We start from the raw sequence: 15,756 nt of genomic DNA, 5'->3' as shown, positions 1-15,756 counted from the left end.
CTGTCATGATGGCTCGGTTCCCACCTTAGAATTTGGGTGTGGACATGGCCAAATGGACAGCCCACACCTGGATGTACTTTAGACACAGACTTTTTAGGATGTTAAGAGCTGAAGGTTCTCCCAGCTGGCTGTTCTCAGGGCACTGAGATCTAAGAGTCTTACCAGAAAGGCAGAGTGAAAACTCTACCAATGCATAATGTCTGTTTGTCGTACTATTTCCTGACCTTTCTCTTGTGAGGAAGGACTAGAACAAAAAGCAGATTTTAAACTGCTTCCATAGAGTATGTAATAAATATATTTCTGCTTTTCAGGAGCAGGGAACATTCAGTCTTGGGAACACCCCAAACAACCTGACTGGATGAAACTTTTTCTTTGCTGGAAGGGCATAAGAAGCAGATCTCTCTTGTAAATAGAGCCTGATGTGACTGAGCCACAACATGGTCATTCCCCACCTTCTCGGGGTCAAAATCACTTCTCAGTTCCAGGGTTATCACTTCTCAGTTCCAGGGTTTTGCCAAATGGCTGATATTCCAGCAGTCACCTAATCTGGGTCATTAATGACTGCAGTTGCTCAAATTCTGCTTGTGTGCCATCTCAGAATGCAGTAGGTACATTTGGATAATCTCAAACTACTTCCTAAAAGGAAGATTTGGCACTCTGGTGGTGGAGGGAGTGTTGGGGAAACAGCGAGTGTGCACATGCTAATGAACATAGGTACAGCATGTGTATTGACCAGTTACTACCCTACAGTGATGTATTTGCCAGAACAAAGAAATATATTGGGTGTGTACCAGGGCACAAAAGTCAGTTCAGTGCAGCTGACTGGGGCAAGTGCTGTTCTAGTGCATGGCTGTAAGGAAATGTAGCAGTACCCTCTACGGAAATCTTCAGATATTCCCACACCCACCTCAGACTCCTAGTAGAGTCACAGGAAGAAGATGTGATGACCTTCTGAGGAGCAGCATCGGAGTTAGTTTTATCTGCACTTTATCAGAGACAGGAGCTGTAGAACATAGACATATGCAAATAAAATAACATTCTCATCTCAGTTGAGAGGTCCAACTACATGATTCCCACCACAAATCTGTAGCCAGCCTTGCTTTCTCAAAATACTCTGTGTAGGTTTAAAATACTGTGTCTTCTGCTTCACCACAGTCATCCCTCAGATTTTTACTCGGTACTTCCAATTTCCCATCTCTCTAGTGTAGGATAGAGAGGGGGTTATCTGTCATGATCGGAATGATTGCAGTGTCCTGGGTTGGAGCTGCAGATTAGTCAAACATGCTGGAGCAAAATCACCTGCTAAGTGGAGAGTGATTGATGTGCAGCGCCATAGCTTGCTCTTTCTACACTGGTGATAGGAAGTCCTGCATTACAAGGTGCTGCTAAGGTTCTTCTCTGCTGAAGTCTGGCTTCTGTGAAGGGTTGAAGATGTGAGTTCCTCACTAAAGGCACCCTCCAAGATTCTTTGCACCGATTGCCGTACCTTTGCCCTGAAGTCCCGTCCCACAAAAACATAAAGTGGGGGGTTGATGCAGCTGTTGGCATATGCAAGTGCTGTAGAGAGGTGATCCCAAAGGATCAGTGACTCCATCAGTCCTGTTCCAAGACTAGGTACAGTGCAGAGAATCCCAACTATATGGTATGGAGCCCAGCAGATGAAGAATGCAGCTACCACGAACACAATTGTTCGCAGCATCCTGTTGTGTGGCTTGTGAAACTGATTTGCACGTGTTCTGAAAACAATGAGGGCGTAGCAAACTGCCATTATGCCAAAGGGGAGCACAAAGCCAAAGATAACCCTAGTGATGTTTATTATCACATAGGCAAGGGGTACCGAATAATTACCTTCACTGGTATTTCTCCACAAGTCACTATCATTGTAGGTTGAGTATTCTTCCCCTAACTCATTTAGAGACACATTTACAGGATCATCTATATAATCATCAACTCCAAAATTGTACCGACACTCCGTTTTGCCATCGTAAATGCTTGTCTCACGGTAGTAGAAGACAGGGCAGCAGAAAATGAAGGCCAGGATCCAAATGCCGCCGCATATTAGCAACATAAATTTCACTGTTCGGTGGTTCTGGCACCAGACGGGTTTCATCACCAGGAGGCACCGGTCAATGCTGATGGCCACAAGTAGGAAGACACTAGCAAACATGGTGAAGATTATGACTGATGGAATGACTTTGCAGAGGAACCAGCCATAGGGCCAGTGTTCATGAAGGGCCAGGTGAACAATGGAAAACGGCAAGGACAGGCAGCACATGATGTCAGCCACAGCAAGGTTTAGGAACCAGACAGTGTTCACAGACCTTTTCATTTTCAGACCAGCTACCCAGATCACCAACCCATTGCCTGGGATACCTATGATGAAAACGATGATGAAGATAGCAATGGAGACAATTGATTCTGGTGCATAATATACAGCAGCCTGTTCCTGTGAACTGCTATTGCCCAGGGCTTGAGGCATTCTGCAGCTATAAAACAGAAAGCAAATTAGCAATTCACATCCTTCTCCCCAAGTTCCTGTCTTAACCTTTACTGAAGCATCCCTGAGTCAGGTGACAGTACAGAGCTGTCAGGGTACAAAGGCATTGGTCTATACAAGTTTGTTACCAATAAGCCCATTGTACACCTTCATCATTCTCGTGGCTAAGTTATGTAAGGCCACTATTCAAGCAGGGGGCTCTATACACTTGTGTTCTCCTATCTCTGTCACCCCCTTTGATTTCTGTCTGGTTCTTTTTAGTCTGCAAAGTGCACCTCTCTATTCACATGGCCATGCTGTCCCCTGGTGTGTTTCCTGATTGACTTCCGTCTTCAGAAAGGCAGATCAGCATTTTTAGTTCCTGTTTCCTTTAAAATGAGCAATTTCTTCTGTCATAACTGGCAAAATATGTTTAAGTTAAGAAAGCAATGCCTGTCTTGCTGAAATAACCCTGCTTCACTTTCTGGGTATTACAAATAGAATAGACAGGACATAAACTCTGTTGGCTAAGGGGTATTTTAGGGAAGTGTCAATGACCACTTCCTTTTCCTTTGCTTGTGTTTTGAGCTGTCAGCTGGTTCCTTGGAAAGCTTATCTTGATGAGGAGAAAGGCAAGACACTAATGGTTTAAGATTCTATGAAAGACAGGAAATGAATGTTTAAGAAGAACAGATAGATATTTAGTTGTTGAAATAAAAATGAAAACACAGAGTAATGTCCTTGAGCCATTTTAGATATGAGGTGTCTTATTGCAAGACAATGAAGCTGACCTACAGCACACTTAAGTGACATTTTTAAACTATGATCTTAATAGAGGAAAAATATTAATTGCTCAATTATTCTTGGACTTAGTAAATTTAGAAAGGAAAAGAAAATCAGCAAAGCCAAGACAGAACTGAGAAAAAGAACCTGATCTTCATCCTTTAGGCATTAAGATAATTGTCTATAAAACTCCTGTTAAGTAAACCCTTGCTGAATTGATGAAGGCAGTTGTGCTGCTGAAAGGTCCCTAAAACTGTTACCAAAATGCAAGGAAACTGAAGAGGGAAGAGCTGAATACAGCCTGCAGAAGCAACTGAGAAGACATCAGTAAGACAACTGACCCTCTTTTAACCTCTATCATGCCAGTACTTAAATACTAGAGACTGTTGTATGCAGGGCTAAATATAAATATTATTTTAAAAAAAAATTCAAATCATCAATCTCATTCTTGCATAACATACAGTCTGAATGTGGAGCAATGCGTAAGTGTTAGAACTCCTTCACTAAGAAGAAAATGAGATAAACAATTGCAATAAACATCGTGATTTATCCATTTTTTGGTAATATCTGCTAAGAGACTTGTAGGTAGGTAAGGGTGACCTGCAAGGAAGGCTATGAAGGAAGTTACTGGAAGGCTTAACTTAAAGCTGGAGGCTTAATTTAAAATTCTCCCAAGTTTCTTCCATTTCCTGTGGTCTTGCTGATCCATGTAGAAGCAACTTTTAGAGGGACAACTGGCAAACAGTGCTGCAAGAGTTGAACCCTGCTGCCTCTCCATATAGCTACAGAAAATGGTATGAAGGGGATAGGGAAACAGGGAATGCTGTAAAGATAGTAACGCAAGTCCTACTCCAAAGTAAACTGAGGGATGAATCAATTAGAAGATACTGCCCACACTAGTTTTTCAAGAGTGCTAGAAGGGCTGAAATGTGGTTTGAAAATGGAAGGGGAAACTGGAGGAGGGAGAGAGGTTTTCAGGAGTGAAGAATAATAAATGGCAAGTAGAAGAGAAAAATTCTCCAGCTTATGATACCTACCTGAGTGAAGCAGTTATTTCAGTGTGTCAGGGAGCAAGTACCATCAGTCCTGTCTCTGGCGCGACTGAAAAAACTCACATGACATTTTAGGAACTGCATTTTCTTTTCCTGCATGCGCATGTGTGTGCCAAGTGTGTTCTTTCACCCTGATAAAATGACTCATTTGAATGTCATTTGAAGATTTAGATATCATCTGCTCATAAAGAGTCAAACCACAGGAAGTTTCTCAAAACTGTCAAAACAAAATAGTGCCCTAAATAAAGCACTAATAGAAAACACAGGAATGATAATCACAGACATATACGTTACTACATTCTGTAAGAAAACTGAATGACATCTTTCCTGCTGGCACAGTGCTGACCTTTGCTGGAAGTAATTCATAAGTCCAAACCCTGCCACGTTGCTGTCAAATGTCTGATCTGTTACTGTCTTGTAGCCACTTCTACATCTTACCAGGTCAGCACATTCACCTAGCTAATCCCATTTCTAGGATTCTTATCAATCCAGATCAGCTTCTGTCCCAGCTTGAGACAGTTTACTTCATCAAATACGGAACACTGTACTCCGCAAAACACGACTGGTCGTGACAAAAGGATTTTCACCTGCCTTTTACTTTTCAGGGTATTAAAAGTCTATTTTTAAAAAGGAACTTGACTGACAAAAAGTTAGAAGTGGTTAACTGAAATGCTGATATGCACAAAATGTGGCAAGACAATAAAAACAGAAGACTTCCAGGTCAAGGCATTTGTAATGCTTAACAAGGGGGTTCCCCCTCACCCCTCACAATTTGGGAAATCAAGACTGCTAGCAGAAATAACAAAGCCCAGACATACAAGAATCGGCCTCAGTATTTTGGTTTTGGTCTGGAAAATGAAACATGACAGAGCAGAGTTCTGTTCCTGAGTGTGTCTGTGAAAGACACAGATGCTGCCTCCAACACAAAACCAGAAAAAGAAAGACAGGCCAGGGCTGAGCTGTACCCACAAAGATAGATAGGCAGCCAGCAGCCTGCCAGGAAGATTCCTCTAGCTTCATCTTTTTCTCAGCTGCCATGCTTCTGGGGGGACTCCTCGGGCCCAGACAGGCAGCGCTGATAGGAGGTTACTCCTATGGGCTCCTCTTGGCTGAGGGACACATAGCCTAGTCACCACCATGGGACCTGCCAGTCAAGCCCTAGTTTGCAGGAAGGTCCTTCACCAGTTCTATCCTCCAGGTTAAAACTTCTCTAAGCTTTGATGTCAATTCCAAACCACCACATTGTATTTTACTCTGGCTCTCCCTGTTTCCTTCATGATAAACAGACTGAGTTAGCTGAGAAAGGCTCTAATTCACAGTATCACTGATTAGTTGAAGTTGGAAGACTGTCTGGAGACTGTCTAGCCTGACCCCACTGTTCAAAACAGGGTTATCTAGAGAAGATTGACCAGGACTGTGTCCAGTTATGTCTGGGTATCTCCACAGAGATAGCACAAACTCTCCGGGGCAATCTGTTCCAATGTTCAACCACCCTCAGTAAAAAAGTGATTTTTTGAGTTCAGATGGAACTTCCCATGTTTCAGAGTGTCCACCTGGCCACTTGTCCTGTCACCAGGCTCCACTGAGAAGAGTCGATTTCCATCTCCATTAGTGCTCTCATCAGACAGATAAAAAAATCCCCCTAAGCCTTCTCTCTTCTCCCCTGGTTGGATGCAGCTCGGAGCAACCTGGTCTAGTGGGAGGTGTCCCTGCCCACTGTAGGGAGGTTGGAACTAGATAATCTCTGATGTCCCTTCCAATCCAAATCATCCTATAATTCTCCAGGCTGAGCAGTTCCAGCTCTCCCAGCCTCTCCTTGCATAACAGCTGTACCAGTCCCTTAATTAGCATAGTGGTTCTCCACATATTTCACTTCAGTATGTCCACATCTCTCTTCTAGTGGAGAGCCTAGAACTGGACCCAGCACTCTAGATGTGGCCTCACCAGTGCTGAGTAGAGGGGCAGATCCCCTCCCTTGACATGCTGGCAACATTCCTCCTAATCCAGCCCTGGCAGATATCAGCATTCTTTTCTACAAGGGGCACGTTGCTGGCTTATGTTCAACTTTTTGTCCACCAGGACCACAACATCATCATTCTCTGCAAAGCTGCTTTCCAGGTGCTTTTCCAGCCCCCAGCATTTATTAGTGCATGGGGTTGTTCCTCCCCAGAACTCTTCTCTTCTCCTTGAACTTCATGAGGTTCCTGACTGCCTAGCTCTCCAGGATGTCCAATTTCCTCTAAATGGTAGCGCAGACACCTGGTGCATCAGCCACACTCCTACCAGCTTTGTATCATCTGCAGACTTGTTGAGGGTGCATGTTACTTCATCATCCAGGTCATAAATGAAGAGTTATTATGGAACCAGTGTCAGCTGCAGCCAGACACCGCTAGTGACTGGTCTCCAGATGCATTTAGTTCTGACTGCCACCCCCTGAGCCCAGCAGTTCAGCCACTACTCCACCCACCTCACTATCCCCTTATCTAGCCCACATGCCATCAGCTTGTCTATGAGGATGCTCAGACTGAAGTTTATCTTGATGTCCAGGCTCAACTGGCCGGTGCAAGTAAAGCCGTAATGCAAGTTGCCATGTGTATTGCCATTCCAGGTTTGTTACTACAAAACTGCACCAGTCTGTCAGCTACTAAACAGTTACACCCATGTGCAACTCTACAAACATGACCAGCGGGTTTAAAAAAGCCTCCCCCCTGCAAGAGTAAGCAGGTTGTCTCTGAAACACTTTGGTAAGAACTGAGAATTTCACTTGTATTTTATATTTCTTCTACTTTTGCAGTTCTCAAAAGCTTTGCAGCCCCTCTCCAATCTTCCATTTGTTTCTCTGCAGAGGCATGTCTAGCTAGCTATGATCTTTCACACAGTGGAAGTTCCATCCAAGACTTCTGCTGTTCTTTGGTTTTCCTTAATTGAAGATTTCTGTGTGGGAAGAATATGGATCCTTCATTGCTTTCATAATCTGATTTTAAGTATGTTCTATTTCAAGATTTCAACCTCTCTGCTGAATCCTTAAAAAAAAAAAAAAGTAATAAATAAATAAAAATTTAAACTTCAGTGGTTATTGGCAGTGTTTTGTATTTTTTTGGTCCAGAGATGCTTGTTTGAACCAGGCAGAAGAATGTTATGTCCTCTGCTGGTTAAGTCTCAATGGAATTGAATGGGAGATGTATTCCTAGCATTCTGGTGCTGCTTGTGAGTCTTTCCTCACATTCCTTATAATAGTTGGCCCTTTGCCACTCCCTCATCCGAGATGCTCTCCTTCTAGAGCGACTGTAGGAGGACTGTGGCACGCTGAATGACAGCACTGTAAAGAGGTAGGTGAAATTTAATACCGCTGATTGTGAATCATTGAATTTGGAAAAGCAACCGTAACTATGCACATGGAGGGGTGTACTCCCGGTAAGTTATTAGTGCTCAATGAAAGAACTTAGCAGTCACTGTAGGAAGTTCTAATGAAAAATTAGGTCAACAAGTAACTCTATTCAAAAGGTAAATGTAAGCTGCTTCTTGGATTCTGAATGCTGTACTGGTCCTTGATCTCAAAGTTATAGAACAAGAAAAAATATAGAGAATGATGATTAGACAGCCATGGCTGGAAATGGCTCTGTCTGCATTAACTAATGCTATTCCCTATTGGGAGGGGGGAAAAAAAAGAAAGAAAAAAGGAAAGAAGAAAAAAAAAGAGTAATTCCTCAAACTTAGTGATGTTTCAGTGATTATTTTTGCCTTGACACCTCCAAAGATGGTGACTCCACCACCCCCCTAGGCAGCCCATTCCAGTGCTTGACACGGAATGCTCAGACACGGCTCTATGTAATTTTGTAACTTTTCTTATGCCTTTTCTTCCACTTTTCAGAGTAAACATTGATACTTTTAGAGACTCAGTCACAGGATGCTGCACAGCAGTAAACTTCAACACCAGTCTCCACTGAGAAGCACCATTAAAAGAGTGGTTCAGATGCTGCCAGCCTCATCATTCTTGATAAATAAACTAATATCTACACCCTGACTTTGGCCACATTTTGGGGGAAGACCCACTCCTGAAATTAAGCTTTGCATAGCTGGCATTTCCGTCACTTCCAGCAGCAAAACCTGTCGTGCTTTGTGTCGCATTTCCTTTCTGGTTTGCTCTTTTACCAAAAAGCCACCTAATCCCCGCACTACAGAAAAAACATTGTTACTTAAACCCCCAGGTTTGGCCCAGGGCGGCAGGGGAGCAGCCCCCGGGGGCTCCAGAGGAGCAGGTCGGTACCGTGTGGCGGCACCGCCAGCCGCGCTCCTCCCGCCATCCCGCCCGGCACCTCCCGCTGCCCCACACAAACATGGCCGCGCCCGCCCCGCCGCGGGACCTGCCAGGCCCCAAGATGGCGCCGGACGCCGCTGCTGTGTCAGAGGCGGCTCCAAGATGGCGCCCTCCGGCCCCCGCTCCGCGCTGCCAGGATCCAAGATGGCTTCCTCCGCTTCCCCGACGTGGCCCGCGTCTCGCCCGGCCGCGCCGGCGCCCTCAGGCGGTGTCTGCCCTCATCAAAGATGGGCGTGCGTAGCGCCGCTGGTCACTAGGCTCCCGCCGCTCGCTCCTCGAAGGGCTTCGCGGCCGACATGGCGGCGGCCGAGCTGGAGTATGAGTCCGTTCTCTGCGTCAAGCCCGATGTCAACGTCTACCGCATCCCGCCGCGCACTTCCAACCGCGGGTACAGGTGAGGGAGCGTGCGGCGCCCGCGATCGCCCCGGTTCGGCCCGGCCTGGCCCAGCCCTTGCCCGCAGGGCTGGCAGGACGGGCAGTGCAGCCGGGGGCCGGGCTGTGCCGTGCCGTGCCCCGGCCTCGCTCCTTGGCAAAGCCGTGTCCTGTGACCGCGAACAGGTCTGGCCATGCCCTGAGCCCCCTCCAGCCGAGCTTTGGGGGAGCCGCCGGCGGGAATTGCCTCCTGTGGGCAGGTGGTCAGCGCCTGAAAGTAGAGGAACCTCCGCTGCGTGCTGTGGAGGAGCAGGGGCTGCCCTGTTAATCAGGGGCAGGAGGTGAGGGCGCAACCTGCTCTTCCAGGCAGAGCTGACGTCTGCTCCCGGTTTGCTGGGTTCCCTGGAATGTGACGCTGATGTGATATAACGGCGCGTTGGATTTGGCTTGGTAGCTCTCGCAGTGGCGGGGAGGAAGGCAGGAGGAATTAGAGGTGATTTTTAAGAAGAGCCTGCAGGACCAGCAGTTAGAAATGCCTTCTCTGGTCAGCCAAAAGCAGCAGAGTGTGACTGTGTAAGCTGTGCCCACAGGCCTGCCGGAGAAGGGGGTTTGTGTACTCCCTGAACCTGACAGACTATAGGCGGATGTTGTACCTGGCCGGGGATATTTGTTTCCAGTTGTAAAATCCTGTAGATTTTACAGGACCAAGCCTGCCACAGTTCAAGAAGCGTTTGGACAATGCTCTCAGGCACATGATGTCATTTATGGGGTGTTCTGTGCAGGGCCAGGAGTTGAACTCAGTGATCCTTGTGGGTCCCTTCCAACTCAGAATATTCTGTGATTCTGTAGGTTGGGTTTTTTCTCTCTTTCCTTTTTTTTCTTTTTTTTCCTTCACAAGACTCTGTGGCAAAGAGTGGGATGGGTCAGTCAAAATGTCTGTGTGTGCGTTTTACCTGGTGTAAGTCAGCTGCCTCTGGGTTCAGAAGTACTCAGTGGTTTTTTACAACAATAGGGTAGAATAATGGAGTGGCTTTTCAGCGTGTTACTAACTAATTTTTGGGGTCCTCCTGGTGCTCACAAGTCACTTATTAGTTGCTTGTGGATTTCCTGTTCAAGTGAGCTTCTGGGCTTCTGTCTTCCCTCTTTTGCAAGCTTATAAAGGTGAGGAATTGATGTTCTCTGGGCTGTGTCTCTTTCCCTTTACCCAGAGATGCCAGTCACAGTCGTGTGTCAACTGGCAGCAACAAGAGAGGAGCTGAGACCCCATGTCTTGTTTTGGAAGTGGAATGAGGCAACTCAAGGTGTTGAGGGTTTGGGAGCAGAGACTTCTGCTGAGATGGCTGGGCAGAATTGGAGAGGCCGATTACGGTCAGTGATCAGCTGCTCTTCTTTTCAGGGCATCTGACTGGAAACTGGACCATCCAGACTGGACAGGGCGGCTTCGTGTCACCTCCAAAGGCAAAACTGCTTACATAAAACTGGAGGATAAAGTTTCAGGTAAGGGAAAGGCTGTGCCTTGGCAAGGCTGTGACTGTGATTGCTGCCCGTGAGCCGGTGTTTCTAAGCCTGCCCAGAGCTGTGCATGGCAGCCCTGGCCACGCTTTGGCAAGCAGTTGCTCTCCTTAACACGTGATTCTTTGTCTGCAGGAGAACTTTTTGCCCAGGCTCCTATAGATCAATACCCTGGCATTGCAGTGGAGACCGTGGCAGATTCCAGCCGCTACTTTGTCATTCGAATTCAGGATGGGACTGGTGAGTTGGGGGCCAATGTATTTGCCAAGTGCTATGGGTGGAGGATATCCAGGTGGAGCTGGGAGTGTGCCAGGAGGATGGAAATGGTGTTGGGAGTGCTGAAAGGGCCAGGTGGTGTGCGTGGAGGGGTGTGAGGGCAAGGTAAACAGAGGAGGTTCTCTGCATTGCACAGAGTCTGGGGGCTGGGCTGGGAAGGAGCATTTGGTTTCCAAGCATGCCCCATGTGGAGAAGGGTGCATCCTGAAAGCTAGGGACAATGAACTGCTGTGAGCTGCTGGCTTCCAGCTGCAGGTGTGTCAGAGAGAGGTAGAGCGGACAAGCAGAAGGATTTGTAGCCCAGTTGCAGGGTACCTCGAGTGACTCCTCCTGTCTCCTTGCTAGGACGAAGTGCTTTTATAGGCATTGGCTTCACGGATCGGGGTGATGCCTTTGACTTCAACGTCTCTTTGCAGGATCACTTCAAGTGAGTTTTGCTTTTCTGGAATGCTGTTTTTCCTCTCGTCTGTAGAACATGGTGGGTGGTGGTGCATGCTCATTTAGCAGAGGTTTCCTTGTGGTGGCCCTGAAGCTCTACTCTGGCAAGGGACACTTGAGTGTGCTGCCAGCTGTCATGCAAACTGAGAGCCCCTGCAGGGTTCTGCTGTAAGTCTTAAGCTTAGGTCCTGTGATGCTCCAGGAGCAGTGTTAAACAGCCTCATGGGTTTGTGGTGCTCCCAGCTTTGTGCTGTGCTACAGCAGGGTAGGGAGGTAGCTGGTTTGACAAGGCACGGTGGTTTGGTGGGATGGAGAGAGAAACCACACATTTTTCTAAAACACTGTTCATTTTTGCCACAGGGTCTCATGTCTTCCTCTTTTCTTTTTAGGTGGGTGAAGCAGGAGACTGAAATCTCCAAGGAGTCCCAGGAAGCTGACACACGTCCCAAATTAGACTTAGGGTTTAAGGAAGGGCAGACCATCAAACTAAACATTGGGGTAAGCAGACCAGTTTACCCTGCTTCTTTCTGTGGATATGCCAATGGAAACTCTTCTTTATACTTCTTTTTTATTTTTAATACAGAACATGATGTCAAAGAAAGGAGGAGCAGCCAAGCCCCGTGTGTCTGGATCAGGGGGCCTAAGTCTGCTGCCACCCCCACCGGGAGGCAAAATAGCAGCCCCTCCTATACCTCCCCCTTCTTCCACAGCCATTGCCAACCACGTCACACCACCACCTGTGCAGAAATCCAGTAATGCAAGCAGTGCAGGTAAACCTTAGCCCTGAGCCTGCAGTCTCTCAGACACTGGCAGGTGCTGCTTCAGCGAGCCCGTGTTCAACCGAGTGCCAGCAGTGCCCTCTGAGACATGGTGTGTGCCAAGGGTTTTTCTCTCTTTGGCAGCTGCGGTGTCCCCAGTGCAAGAAGGATGTGGACCTGTTATACTGGGTCCAGAGGAGGGCCATGGGAATTCAGAGGAGGGCCATGGGAATGGTCAGAAGGCTGGAACACCTCTCCTTTGAAGAAAGGCTGAGAGTGTTGAGGTTGTTTAGCCTGGAGAGGACAAGGCTCTGGGGAGACCTTTCACTATATGAAGGGAGCTTGTAAGAAAGATGAAGAAAGACTTTTTACCAGGGCCTGTAGTGACAGGGCAAGGGGTAAAGGCTTAAACTGAAAGAGGGTAAATTTAGATTGGATATAAAGACAAAGTTATTTACCATGAGGGTGGTGAAACCCTGGAACAGGTTGTCCAGAGAAGCTGTGGGTACCCCTTCACTGAAAGTGTTCAAGACCAGTTTGGATGGGGCTTTGAGAAACCTGATTTAGTGCAAGATGTCCCTGCTCATGGCATGGCAGTGGGATTAGATGAGATGATCTTTGAAGGTCCCTTCCAACTTAAGTCATCCTGTGATTCTGTAACAAAGAGGTTGCTTCAATCTTCTGGATGCTGTGCTAAAAGTGTGACCATGCAGAGGTGTCTGGGGAGCTGATGATGCCTTTGTGAAGGCAGAGACTTCAGCAGTGCTGTCCACAGGTTTGAGTGAGAAGAAACCACGAGCTTCTGAGTAGGCTCATGTGGTCCCAGTGCATGGTTTGTACTGTTAAGGTGGTGCCTGTTTGGCAGCTGTTACGACTGCTGAGCTTGGGTTGAGTCTGAGCCTTATGTCTGCTGGGAGAGACATATAAATAAAGTGAAAAATCTGTCATGTGGTGTGCTGAGTGGAGACTGATAAGTTCCTGAAGACAACGTACCCTTGGAGTGTCAGCTGGAGGTTCTGTACACATTGAGCAAAAGGACAAGCTGTTAAACAAACCCCTCAGAAAGTCTAACTCCTGGAGGGAAAACTGGAGTCCCTTCAAAGATTTTCTGCCCCTGCATCCAGGAGTTTGTTTAAGGTGACAGTTTAAATGCCTGTGGGGTTTTCTTGATAAGCCTGATGTATTTTTTTCTCTCTCTCTTCTGCCTTAGATATTCTTTTAGACTTAGATGCTCCTGCAGCTGCATCCAAGGCACCAGTATCAGCTACTACAGACCTCTGGGGAGACTTCAGCACTGCATCCAGGTAAACTGTGATGAATGGAACACAAGAAGGGTAGTGTCCTGATGGGCGTGGGAAGAACCATAAGTCAAGAAGTCTTACTGGATCTGCTCATTTCATTCTCCTTTTTTTATTTCAGTGCTGTTCCCAATCAGGCTCCTCAGCAGTCCAACTGGGTCCAGTTCTGAATGATCAAAGCAGTGGAATGGGACAAACTGATGACCTAGAGGCACCAAATGGGATCAGAGGGGGCACAAACCTCTCTAGTCTTCAATCAAATTGGGACAATCCTTCATTTTTAGATCAGACCTTCACTTAAACTTAGTATTTTTGATCCCACTGAACCTAAAGAGAACATACTGACTCCTCCCAAGATGGGCAGGGAGGAAAGAGGTAGCATTATCTCCTCCATCCACTTGGCCATTATATATATGGTACATCCTAGCTCTTTTTCCCTGTATTTCCATACAGGGAAAGCAACAATCTTGAAGAAAGTGGGTACAGGAGGAGGCTGGGTAGGTGCCTCTGGGTTCCTTGTCCTTTAAATTTTCTATGGCTAGGCTGTTGCTTTTTGTGGCTGCTTTCAGTAGTGACTGCAGTCCCTGCAGCTTGCGGTGCTGAGGACAGCTGCATTTGGCTACACCTGCTAAATGGAACCTCTAAGGAGATAGGTCTTGCCTCAACACAAAACCCTCTTGGATTATTGACATTTGTGGTGAGGAGTGACCCTCCCCAATGCACACACTACTCTTCTGTCCTTGGTGCAATCCTTGGTAGTGCTGGATTTCCTCATGCTCCTGTGGGAGGAGTCATGCAAGTCCTTGAGTAGACCTGCTGCCTTTGCGCTGTAGTTCAGGTGGGCACCACACCTCGAGGCTCCTGATTTGGCTTGCAGGTTCACTGGAGGAACTTCACTCATTTTAACTCCTTTCTCCCCAAGCAAAGGCCTCACTGTCACTGAGCTGTTTTAACTGGAAATAGCTTTAAGAAAAAAAAAGCGTGGTTTTACAATTTGGTAGTTACTTGCACTAGATGACAACCAGGTGATTGCCACCACTCAGCATTTCATGTTCCTGCATCACTATCCTGAGCCCTGGCCTTGTTTTGTGACTTGGCACTGTGTTACAAGTATTGCATATCCACAGTAAGAATTATGGTGGGAAAATAGATTATTCTCTGATGAAGGGACAGTCTCCTTCCCCTTTTCAACTCAAGAAATATATAGTAGGCTCAATCCTGAGATCTGTGGGAGCAAAATTCTCCCACCTGTGTTCCTTATTATGACTTTTCTTTCAATCCAACTTTCAGGGATGTGAGCTGGTTATTGGGACTTAGATTTTTTTTTTTTTTTTTAATGTGTCCAAGCCCCCTCTATTTCTTATGTGGTTAAGGGAGTTAGAGGTAAAAGGCCATGACTTTCTACTTTTTTCTTTGGGAGAGTTTTCTGAGGCCCTTCAGTGTGGACAGTACTTCAGCAGCTGTGGATGTGATCTGGGGTGTAAGTGTTGATTACTCTGGGCGAACTCACAGGGCAGGCCAGAAACCTCACAATGCTGAATTGCTACCCTTCATGCTGGCTCAGAAGCCAAAACACTAGCTGGGAAGGTGGTCTCAGTGACTCTTGGACAACTGTACCCACTTACTGGAACACTAGGGCTTTGGTGCTTTGCTGGAAGGCTTCTTCCTGTTCTGAACACTCAACACAGCAACACTTCTGTGTCTCTAGCACACCTTAGCAAGGAAATTTTTCCCTTTGGGCAAAAATTTTCTGGTGAGGCTTTTTTTTAAAAGAGTAGTTAGACATATGCACCTTGTACTGACAAAGGTCTCTTGTCATTTTTGTCTGGCTACACTTGAGGGCATTTTGGAGACAGTTTCACTTAGACCATCCCTCTGGGGAGCAACATTCTTGAAATAGCTCTAAAGCTGCTGCAGTTCCACTTGCAGAAGTGGGGACCAAACTGCTCTTGGATGTATTTTAAGTAGTCATTTAACCCTGATTCCCTGGCTCTCTTGGTGTTTCCCCCTGCCAGCCCTCCCCTGCCTGCATAGTCACTGCTGCGGTCTCACTGTACTTCAGCTCCCTGCCTCCTGAATTTGTGGATGGCTGTAGTCTGCAAGCGAAGTCACAGACTCTGCTGGGTTGGCATTTTGTTTTCTTTGTCTTTTTGTTTGCTCACATCCTTGTGAGGTCCTGTCATTTCAACTATGTATCAATTCCCCAACCAAGGAAGTTCATGGCACCAATTAACAACTAACTAGGAGCCTCTTCTGTATTGTCTTAGTATTCTGGAGATAATATATTATGTATTTGAAAAGCTGAAGAAGCAAAAATTAAAGATATATGTATATAAAGCATAAGATGTACTGGTGCAAATGGTAATTAAACAAGTAATACTGGGGAAAAGAATGTCATGAGTCTTCTAAGTTGTCAAAATTGTTTTTGATTTGGAAGCCTCTAGGTTGAAGGTCTTCATGTCTCTAGCAAGAT

At 46.5% G+C, this 15,756-nt stretch overlaps 2 protein-coding genes across 3 annotated transcripts; one reads left to right on the top strand and one right to left on the bottom strand.

The window, feature by feature from the left end:
- Nucleotides 1-263: 263 nt before the first annotated feature.
- On the bottom strand, nt 264-5,946 carry C3AR1 (complement C3a receptor 1). 2 transcript variants are annotated; one of them, XM_048295761.1, is made up of 2 exons: nt 4,297-5,946; nt 264-2,373 (listed from the first exon to the last, which is right to left on the bottom strand). In XM_048295761.1, exon 2 carries the CDS (start codon nt 2,327-2,329, stop codon nt 1,373-1,375), a length of 957 nt encoding a protein of 318 aa, XP_048151718.1. In that variant the 5' UTR covers nt 2,330-2,373; nt 4,297-5,946; the 3' UTR covers nt 264-1,372. The 2 variants fall into 2 exon arrangements, with proteins under 2 accessions (XP_048151718.1, XP_048151717.1); XM_048295760.1 differs by having other exon boundaries at nt 265-2,486; nt 4,297-5,945.
- A 2,871-nt stretch (nt 5,947-8,817) lies between these two features.
- Nucleotides 8,818-15,675, top strand: NECAP1 (NECAP endocytosis associated 1). Its single transcript, XM_048294255.1, has 8 exons — nt 8,818-9,023; nt 10,398-10,498; nt 10,649-10,753; nt 11,135-11,216; nt 11,617-11,725; nt 11,811-11,997; nt 13,196-13,289; nt 13,405-15,675. The coding sequence occupies exons 1-8, from the start codon at nt 8,926-8,928 to the stop codon at nt 13,451-13,453; spliced, it is 825 nt and encodes a 274-aa protein (XP_048150212.1). The 5' UTR covers nt 8,818-8,925; the 3' UTR covers nt 13,454-15,675.
- The last annotated feature ends 81 nt before the right edge of the window (nt 15,676-15,756 follow it).

The sequence above is a fragment of the Corvus hawaiiensis genome, chromosome 2 (genome assembly GCF_020740725.1).
Source record: "Corvus hawaiiensis isolate bCorHaw1 chromosome 2, bCorHaw1.pri.cur, whole genome shotgun sequence".
NCBI classification, from domain to species: Eukaryota; Metazoa; Chordata; class Aves; order Passeriformes; family Corvidae; genus Corvus; species Corvus hawaiiensis.
The sequence above is the reverse complement of the archived record's forward strand: the minus strand, read 5'-3'. Positions and strand labels throughout refer to the sequence as shown.